Source organism: Triticum urartu, chromosome 7, assembly GCF_003073215.2.
Source record: "Triticum urartu cultivar G1812 chromosome 7, Tu2.1, whole genome shotgun sequence".
Classification (NCBI taxonomy): domain Eukaryota; kingdom Viridiplantae; phylum Streptophyta; class Magnoliopsida; order Poales; family Poaceae; genus Triticum; species Triticum urartu.
The window spans coordinates 125,631,032-125,641,869 of record NC_053028.1 but is presented as its reverse complement, the minus strand read 5'-3'; the positions used below and the strand labels follow the sequence as shown (position 1 = coordinate 125,641,869).

At 42.1% G+C, this 10,838-nt stretch overlaps 1 protein-coding gene across 1 annotated transcript; it reads left to right on the top strand.

Annotated features, from left to right (window-relative positions):
* The first annotated feature begins 9,250 nt into the window (after positions 1–9,250).
* Positions 9,251–10,510, top strand: LOC125521464 (E3 ubiquitin-protein ligase RZF1-like). The gene has a single exon (XM_048686513.1). The coding sequence runs from the start codon at positions 9,430–9,432 to the stop codon at positions 10,387–10,389; it is 960 nt and encodes a 319-aa protein (XP_048542470.1). The 5' UTR covers positions 9,251–9,429; the 3' UTR covers positions 10,390–10,510.
* The last annotated feature ends 328 nt before the right edge of the window (positions 10,511–10,838 follow it).

Below are 10,838 nucleotides of genomic sequence, written 5' to 3'. Positions count from 1 at the left end.
AATAGATGAGGGCTGGTAACGGAATGTCATGGCTTGGTCCGTTCTACAGCGTACAGAGGGCAAGTCATATAGTTGTCGGTAAAGTGCTGAAAATGAAAAGACAACATCCGCAGGTATCCATGACCATTGGGCTTCAGAGCTAATTCAGTTTGTACGCTCTAATTTAATATAGGAAGGTTACTTGGAGGGGAGGAGTGCTTTCACACGTGAGACCTCCCCGTGGCTTCATTAAATAGGAGGAAAAGCAATCAATCGATTAATTGTTCTTCTTTTTGTCAGCGAGGGAAGGTTGTGCTTACCTCTGTTAATTGAAAAAAACTGATGTGGTCTTGAGTGGGATTGGTATGACGTGGCTAGATGTGATTGGATGATGACGTGGCTATGCTACATGTTGAGATAAATCAAGTAGTGGGGTTGAACTTCTTAAGTATATAGAATATGATGACCTCTTTGATGCATTGTTATGGGTACATTTCGATCGACAGTATGCATGTCGCTTGGTCTAGGAGGGATGCATTAGTGGTCACCCAGCTGTCCGGCCATGGATCAGGCCCGCAGAGATCTTTGAAATGTATATGTAGTAGTCCTAGCTAGTGTTGTTGACGACGCGTCTACTATGAGACAATACGATCAAGGGCGATACCGTGCATAGAACAAACTAGCGTTTTGTACGTATGTACCTCAATGGTGCAAGCAATCATCAAATCGTATATGCTTTCAACTTCAAATAAATAAATAAATCATGTATGCTTCCCTACTAGAAAAAAACACGTATGCTTTATGGTGGCTAAGGTTATTAGTAGCGTTCGCTCCTGCATTTTTACGCCAAGCTATTCACAAATACTTCATCCGTCTCAAAATGTTAACACCTTTTTTGATACTGTGATATATTTTGAGACAGAGAGAGTAGAAGTTTTGGCACTTAATGGGAAAATAAAAATAGAAGCAAGAAGCTACCAAGGCACAGAGAACTTGCGAACTCAGGTATTACAAAGCCTATTATTAACCCGCAAGAAAATTCGTATTGCTTATCAGCCATCCATGCTAAGGCATAAAATTCATGTAAAAAAACTGGCTTCAACTTTTCCCGTCTAAAATTGGCCCCACCTTAAGTGCTCCTCATGTTTTGGGCACAGGATTGCAATCAACTTATAGCTTCAAACAGTTTTCATTTTTTTGGATCAAATAACATCATGTATAGCAATTCATCTGGATCAACACAGGTCACTAAACCGCACCGAATGAAATGAAATCCGGTGTCAGTGACCTGTGTCGGTCATTGCACAGTGGACTGGGTGCAGCTCACTTGGTTAGATTCCTTGTGGTGGGACTAGACCACTGGACACACATGTCCGTAGTTTCCTGAATTTATTTGATTGAAGTGCCTTTTCCTTGTAAGTTGAATCTCAAGCACTTGTTCTGACTGCATTTCTTACTCGTAAATTCTCCAATCTAGTGTGACTTTTCTGTCTGATAGAAAAATACATTCTAATGTGGCAACGGTATATAATACTCGTGAATTATGATCATTAATCAATTTCTTCAACTCAATAAATGCACATTCAAAACGAGATGGCAAGATTCGAAGACCAATCAAAAAATAATCCATTCCACACTCGACTTTGAGTACCCCCACCCACCCACGCACCCTCCCCTCCAAATGTCTTTGTATAAGTGTGGATAAATTGTTCTCCATTTATCACGGTAAGTTAGATTCGCAAAATGTTAAAGCAACTCCAACACAGATAACCAAATCACGTGCAAATGTCCGAACCGGATAATCCAAACAATTTTTGCAATCCAACGGGGGTCACCTAATTTGTCCGGATCGGTCCAGACGTGAAATCGCCCAGACCAACACCAAACTTGAGGGTGAGAGGTTTGGGTAGTCCAGACATCCGCCTGGCCCACTGCCAATTGGACCATGTGTGTCCATAGCCCATGAGCAGTTGATGGCCCACTCTATTTTTTCCACCTAGTCTGCATGGCACACTGTCAATCATAGCCCATTGTCCGAATTTGATGACTATGGTCGGATGACCTTCGCTCAATCCGTTGTCCACGGACATATCCATACGTGTTTGCGGACATTTGATGACCCATATTAGGTGATTTGTGTTGGAATTGCCCCTTACAGTCTTGTAATTGAGCCCCAAAAAAGTGGGTCTGGTGGGGAGAAAAGAGGGAGGTCACGTCGTTCAGCAGTTGTGTGGATGGAGAATACCAAGATGATATGACGAGACCTGCAAGGTTCCACGGCTACCTGACTAGATACGTGTCAGTTCGTAGCACGACGAGGCCCAGTGGGCCATCAGGATGTTATCAGCACATGGCCTGTGGGCTCCCATGGCAAATGTATGATTGGCTCTGTACATTGCACACTTGCACCAACTTTGAAACCGGTCAGAGGTCGACAAAAAACGTACAGGTTTGTTTGCACGATAAACTGTGCGTTGCATTGAACTTTACTGCCTAGTGGCATTACCCATATCCATCTATTTCGGGAGAGCATCCTATGCCAAAGGATATACGTACTATGATCCAGTTATAACCACATACATTCGCAGCACTGTACTATGATAGAAGGTAGGTCACCCAGAGATCCAAGAGCATTGTTTAACCAAGTTCATGCTCAAATATTTGGTTTTCTCAAACAGTTTTGCTAGAACTCATCTAGATGAGATATAATTTGGTCTCATTCATCTTTTATAGCCATTGAATGTGATGCTATAAGATGCTATAAGATGCGTGTGTGCTGACGTGGATGTTATATGTTCTTGTTTTCCAAATGAATGAGACCAAATTATATCTCATCTAGATGAGTTCTAGGTACTCCCTTTCTCAAAAACCAAATCTTGTATGATAGCAAGAGGTTCGGCAATTGCGTGAAACACTCGAGTCGAGATCGAAGAGGAAGACCGATGACTGAATGGACGACAACTTACTCCGGTCTTTATAAATAAAAAATTATAGGTTACAAAGATATATATTAATTAAGCGAGTAGGCGAATGGAGATTTTGCGTCTTCGTTTCGCAATCAATTGCAGTAAAGATAAATATAATTATGAATTTATGACTGCCATTTGAACATCAAATATGAATTTGTACATGCTGCGTGAGGGGGGTTGCTAATTAATAAGAGAACACATGCACTCCTTTGTGAGTTGTGGCAGAATTATAACGTAAGTAGTACTACCACAAGAATCACGTATGGACGCTCAAATTCCTTGCACCATATACATCGTTCACAATGTATGTAAGCATCTCCCGTTTAAGCATAGTGCGGGTAGTGATGGTAGAATTCGCCGCCGGCGACGTCCTCGCGGCGGCCATGTAACGCGGCCGCGGCCTGCTCGAGCGCCTGGACGTGGCTCTTGAGGAACCTGACGTAGCGGACGGCCTCCTCCAGCATGGACGCCGTGTCCAGCCTCGCGCCGCCGGGCACCAGCCGCTGCAGCGCGCGCATCCGCTGGCTCACGCGCTCCCGCCGCAGCCTCGCCGCCACGCTCTGCGGCTCGCTCGAGACGCGCCCGTTGCCGCGCCTGGGCCTCTCCACGTCCGCGGCCGGGTGGACGCCGACGACAAGCCGCCGCGTCGCCGTGTGCTCCGGGTAGGCCGCGGCTGGCGGCGGCACCAACACCGGCATCGTGACCGAATTAGGAGTAACCGCACCGGTGGCACACGATGGATACGGCGGGACTAGGACCGGTGGCTGGTGCGATGGCGATGTGGATGGAGAAGCAAGGTATGTGAGGGCGCTGTCGAGTTGGGAGATGGTGTGCATGAGCTGTTCTTGGTTCGTCATGTCCACTGCCGTGTCCAAGTCCATGCAGAAAGATGGACCTCGGCAGCTTCTGCTAGGGTGTAAGCTATGTACTCCTGCTACTCTAGCTAAGACAAGCTTGACTGGTGGGTGCTGGCGCTTGGTGCTTCACTCGTATGGAGGGGCTGATTAGTTGTTGAGCTGAGGTAGGTGCGGGAGTGCTATTTATGCTACTCTCCTGGTTTAGGCTGATGGGTACACTATAAGTGCCATATATGTGGCACAAACATATGACAACTTCGAACATTTTTTATGGCAAGTTTAGTAACACGAGGATGGCAATTTTAGTTGTCACGCATGACAACTTTTTGTTCAAAGGGCAAGTTTTAGTTTTTTTATTGGTTGTTTTTTCTTTTCAGATGACAACTTTAGCTCTAAACAACGTCAGATCCGGAGTGCTTCGTGACACACGTGTGACACTTATCATTTGGACTTATTAGGTCACCACACAGAGACATGCTAAATCTTAGTGGCTGGTAGTGACCAAAGGCACAAAACTCATAGGTTGTGATAAGTGGTGCACCAGTGTGCCACTTACTGTTCAAGATATCTTCCGATATTCCGATAAATCGGCCGATTTATCACTTACCTTTGTCCGGCCGATAAGATTTATCGGCCGATATGGCGATAAATTGACCGATATGCCGATAAACTGGCCGATTTACCCCTTATCATGGGTCGATCGATAAGTTCCCGATAAGCGATATCCCCAATATTGGTGCCACTTATCACCACCAGAGAAGCTGAAAGTGACATTTGCAAGAGATACCTCTTTATTAGTGATTTCACATTTCGAAGGCCTCAAGCAGAGAAGAACTGTAAATAGAAAGGAGTGATGAAAGCTAGGCTAGACCGTAAATTGGTGTTGACCTCGACGTGAATAATAATAAGTTCGTTTTTCTTACGCAAAACATCTCTATCTCTCCTATCGTGAGATGTTGCCTTCAAAAACTTATTGCGGGACGTCTTCTCCTCTTGCCTTTAGTGATCATTTGAGTGGGCCAGCCCAATAGAAGTTATGCAGGACCAGTACGAGCTGCTTTGGGAAGTTCTATGAACAGCGCGGGGTGGGGGTGAAATGCTCGATTTTGTAAAGGTTTAGTTTGTTTTTGTATTTTTCCTTTTATGTTTTCCCACTAGTTTATCATTATTATTTTTTTGTTTCTTCAGAAAAAATTATATTTTTACTTTTCTTTTCCTTTTCTTCTTATTAATTTATTCTTAAAATACAAGTTAAGTTTTTTAAAACACATGTTGAACACTTTCCTAATACATATAACACACCTTTAAATGTTGAACATTTGTCAAATGCTGATTGAACATGTTTTAAATACATGGTGAATATTTTTTAAACACACATTAAGCATTTTTTAAATATGACATGAACAGAATTTTCAAATGTGCGAACATGTTATAAATGTACTGAATTTTTTTCTGACTAGTACAATCGTTTTGAAAATATTTGTGAACACATTTTTATATTTCATGAACAATTTTAAATTTGATCAACATGTTTTAAACATGCGAGCATTTTTTGAAATGTTTCGGATACTTTTTGTATGGTCTGACCATTTTTAAAAGTTATGTGAACAAATGTTAATATGGCGTGATAAACATTTTATAAAAAGAGTAAGTCACGTTTTAAATTTTAAAAGGTGAAACAACCCTACCTAGCAAACCAGCAAGATCCTATTGGGTTAGTCCACAAAAGACTCCCTAGAGGCGACGCAGCCATCTATGTCGCAATAAGCCAGATACATGGAAGCCCGCAAATGATATCTATCACCTTTTAGGCGATACTTTAATCACGATTAGCCGCTAGCCTTCGAATTGGGGTCAGCCCATTAAAAGGACTCGAGCGAGCGTTTTTAAGATGAGAGCAAGATGTTTTCGGAAAATTGCGGTAGCTTCTCACCCAGTTTGGGGAAGCTTTCGGGACATTTTATTTCTGTGTTTTATCTCGGTTATTTTAAAAAAACTGTTTTTACCTTTCACTTCCTTTGTGGGTTTTTCTTATATATTTTTCCTTTTACCTTTTAAATAGTTTTTTCGGAATTCGCAAAAATATATTAAATCTTGAGTCTTTTGTAATTCGGTGAATAATATATTATTTCCCAGATAATTTTATAAATTTCGAACATTATTGGAATTCATGAACTTTTACTTAATTTATGATTATTTTAAAATTGGTGGATTTCATAAAATTCATCAACTTTTTGTATTCACAAAAAAAAATTCCAATACATCAACAATTTTAAAATTTGTGAGCACTTTTAATTTATTGGACATGTTGGCAATTGCCGATGTATTGTGAATCTTAAACATTTATCAAACTCATGAACTTTTTTCGAATACATGAAGGTTTATAATATTTCCAGTCTTTATTTTGAAATTCTGAGCATTTATCTCAATTTGCGAATATTTTTCAAGTTTCATAAACATTTTTTAATTGGCAAAGCTTAATTTAATTCGTAATCAATTTTTAAAAATGGAATTTATTTGCATTCATGAACATTATTCTTACCTCAGTAATAATTTTTTATTTCACTAAATTTTTCCTAAATTTACGACATTTTTCTAAAAAAATCCTACAACTTTTATTCATTTCAGGAGCATTTTTTAATCTGCAAACATATATTGAATTCACGAACAATTTAATATATTACAAAGAAAAATCGACAAAAATAACATTTAAAAATGATGAACGAGTATTGAAAAAATGTTGAACAAGTATTTGAAAAAAAATCTTGATCGTGTATATAAAATGTAAATTAAGCATTTGAAGAATCTCAAACAACTATTTAAAAAATGCTGAACAAATATTTGAAAAAATGTTAATCATGTATATAAAAATGTAAATCAAGCATTTGAAAAACAATGTTGAACAAATATTTCAAAATTTTCAATCAAGCATTTGAAGAATTTTAACGTGTATAAAAAAAGTTGATCATGTATTAATTTTTTAATGTTTTTATTTGAAAACTGTTATTCAAGCATTTAAAAATGTTGAAAATGTACAACATCTTGTATTCAAAAATGTTAATCGAGCATTATACAAAAAATAGAAATTTATGATATAAAAATGTTTACCTTTTATTCAGAAAAATGTTAAATTTATATTGGATAAGTGTTAAACGTGTATTAGGAAAAAGTTTTTGACATATACAAAAAAATGTAGAATGAAAATGAAGGAAACAAATGGAACCAAAAGATTAAAACCAAAAAAGAAAAATAAAGAAAAAAAACCAAAGAAGAAAATGTAAGGAAAATTAAAAAAATCTGAGAAAAAAAAAAATAAAAGAATGGAAAACTGGAGAAAGTAAGAAAAAAAAAACTACTGGTCGGGGTCGCCTCCAGTAGGTCGCGTCCCTACAACTATCAACTAACGACAAGTGGGTGGAGTGGCTACCAGCCTCGGCGATCTCCCTGGCAGACCAGGGATCCACCCCGTGATCTGCTGCCTGTAAAATATACTTTTCCGTTGATCCGCCCAAGTACTGTAAACGCTTCAGCGAGGGTTTTCTACTGTCTCGCTGAATGCAAGATATAGTCACTGCGATACCTAGCAGCTCCTGATAGAATCTGTTTCTGACAGATGGGAGATTTGTACACTCAAATCACTCGTGGTTGGAGGAAAACCCTTGGCAATAGTCGTGAGTTCGCACATGTGTACTCCTGACTGGTCTGTCCCATTTTCGTTTTGGTATTTGTTTCTTTTTTTTTCCTTTTTTGCTTTCAGTTTATTTTTTCATTTTAAAGAATGTTCAGAGATTTTAATTTTTTGCATTTCTCAAATTTGTTAAAATTTTCAGAAAATGTTTCTGATGTTAAATATTGTTCAGAGATTGAAAAAAAAGTTCAGAGTTTTTTTTTCCTTTTCTTCAAAATATACTCATGTTTTGCAAATAATGTTCGCAAATTTGACAATGTTCACTTTTACAATTTTGTTTGAAGGTTCGAACAATGTTCCCGTTCCCATATAATGTTCACCGATCCGAAAGTGTTCATGTTTTCAAAATTTGTTTGGCGTTTTTAATAGTTTTCATTAATTAAAAAATGTTTGTGTTTTTAGTTTTGTTTGGAATTTTACAAAATGTACCTAGTTTCGAAAATTGTTTTTAGATTTTTAATAAAGTTGTCTACAAGTTTTAATATCCGTGTTTCAAAAGGAAGTTCGATTTTGACATTTAAAAAAAATCGGATCTGCCGCTGATGCTTGTTCTTAACGCTTCACGCTGCTTTTTAGTCAGTAATGGTATCGCCTCTAGTTGTGTGTTTGTTGACTCCGAGATGCATGATATGATTCCTTCAATTTCAAGATCTACCGGCTGAATGTCTTGGTGGTGCTTCCTTCCTTCATTGATTGTAGCTACAGTCACACTATTGGGCACTATTGATCACTGTAGCTCTACGGTCGCCCGTGGCGTTTCTCCAACCTGGTTACGACACGGGGCTAGGTATGTGTGCATGCGTTCTAGAGGTGGGTGTGCATGTGTCTCGTTTCTAAAAGAAAGCGGGCATGTATATTGCTATGAGCGGGATGCAGGAGCCGTCTACACCGAAGATAAAAATATACCCTGAGTGCGGCTATTAACTAAGGTGCAATTTTTTGATTTTTGAAAATTCGCTCAAAATATGTACCTTTTTAACAACATGTTTTATTTCATTAATTTTACACAAAACAAATTGATAAAAAAATCTGATTTGTATGCATGTTGTAAAAAAGTGATCATTTAGCTTTGAAAATAGATTTATTTCACACACACACACACACACACATTAATTATACAGTTCTAAAATTTTATGGTGTATTTTAAAAAAGTGTTCATGTATTCATACCATTTTAAAATATTCGTGCATTTATTCACATATAATGAAAGAATGTGTCCTTGTATTTTTTTTTACAAAATGTTGCTAATTTAAAAATATCCATTTACTTTTTTAACGTATTCACCCATTAAAGAGAGAACTATTCATATAGTTAAAAATGTTTTTGCACATTTAAAAATATATTCACATACTTACAATAATGTTCATGGATGAGAGCTGAGGTTGCCACATGCGAAGACTAAAATTGTGCGGCTGCTGCACAATCACCCTTCTACCCTAGTGTTTTGTTTCGGCGGTGTCAAGTGTCAACATATAGCTGACATGTAGAAATGCAAATTGTCTGAAATTTGAAAAGAAGTTACTATACATGAATTTAAATACTAATCCATATCAAACAATTTGATTCCTGCATTAATCGGAGCAAAGAACACTATCGCACAGCACTTCGTCTGCTGTCTAGTGCTACCGATTGCAACTGGTTGCCTTGCATCCCGGGGTTGGGACGCAGTTAGCTTTTGCGCCGCCGGTTGCTCGCGGCTCGCAACTTTGCAAGCATGAGAAGGAAGTGAAGGTAAACGTGCGTCACTTGACATACCGCCGCACAAGCCAGAATCGTATTCTGTGTCCATCTTCCTGCAGCCAACGCTATTCCTTACCGGCAACTCGTGCCATGCATCCACCATCACCCTACATGAACCTCGTGGTTGCACGCGGCTTCTGTCGGCAGGCACGGCGGGGCGCCTAGAGAGCGAGCTCCCCACCGGCCGTCGACTGCCATGTCAGAGCTCGGCGAGAGCGGCGCCCGTCGGCGGCAGCGCAGGAGGTGGCGCCTGTACTGGTGCTACGTGTGCCGCCGCGCGCTGCGCACCGTGTCGTCCCCGACCTCCGACGTCTTCTGCCCGCGCTGCCTCGGCCGCTTCCTCCACGAGATCGAGCTCCCCGTGCCGCGCGAGCCCGTGCACGCGCCCACCGAGCGGCTCTTCCAGCCGCCGCCGCTGTTCCCGTACGAGGGCGCCCCCCGCCACTGGGTCATATACAGGGGCGAGGACGACGACGCGGCCGACGCGCCAGGCCCACGTACCCGCCGGGTCCCGTCCCCTCCGCCGGCGCCGGGGACGCACGGCGGCATGGACGGTGCCGGTCCCGGTCCACCGGCAACCGGCATCGACCCGGCGGGCTTCTTCACCGGCCCCAACCTGAACGCGCTCATCGAGGGTCTGACGCAGAACGACCGCCCCGGCCCGCCGCCCGCGCCGGCGTCGGCGATCGACTCGCTCCCGACGGTGCACGTCTCGCCGGAGCACATGGCGGACGGCTCGCAGTGCCCCGTGTGCAAGGATGAGTTCGAGCTGGGCGAGACCGCGCGCGAGCTGCCGTGCAAGCACGCGTACCACTCCGACTGCATCGTGCCGTGGCTCCAGCTCCACAACTCCTGCCCTGTCTGCCGGCAGGAGCTGCCGATGCCGGCCGGTGATGAATCTCCCGATGGCGCGGGCGCAGGCGACGGAGGCGAGGAGACGGTCCCGCCGTGGCAGCTGCTTGCCGGCTGGGGGCCACTGGCTTGGCTGCTAACGCTGGGGGAACCGGACGTGGGCGGCTGGGGTAATGGACCTGGGCGGCGTGGGACGGAAGCCGACGCCGATGACACCGGCGGCAATGTCAGTCGTGGCGCCACGATTCTTCAGTCGTTTGTTCTCGTCGCTGCTTGCTTTTTCGTTGTCTCCTTTCTCGTTTGAGAAATGGCGCATTGGAGACTGTCAAGTGTGCATATCATTATTCCGAAAAGAAAACCCAAGTTTCATGTGCAGCTTGATCAGACAAAAAATTATGTACAGAGCTAAAGCTTCAGTGATTCAATTTCATGAACATGCTCCCATCGGTGCATATCATTATTCGGAACAGAAAAGCGTATTCTTTTATTCGGAACAGAAAACCCGAGCGGAGAAAGCAACACATCTTCAATGCCAGCGCTCAGAGCATCTACAGCCACGTATGACAAATATGGCCCCTCAAATGCCCGTGGACGCGTCTGGGCGCGTCCACAGGTAGTGACCGGGCACGTCTTAAATTTCACTTGTTACATCCGAATATCTCATATTTGATTCTTATATCCATACAAAGACATGCAAAAGATGTAGAATCTACATACTACGTCGACCCTAGCTACTTCTCGTCGGTCATGACG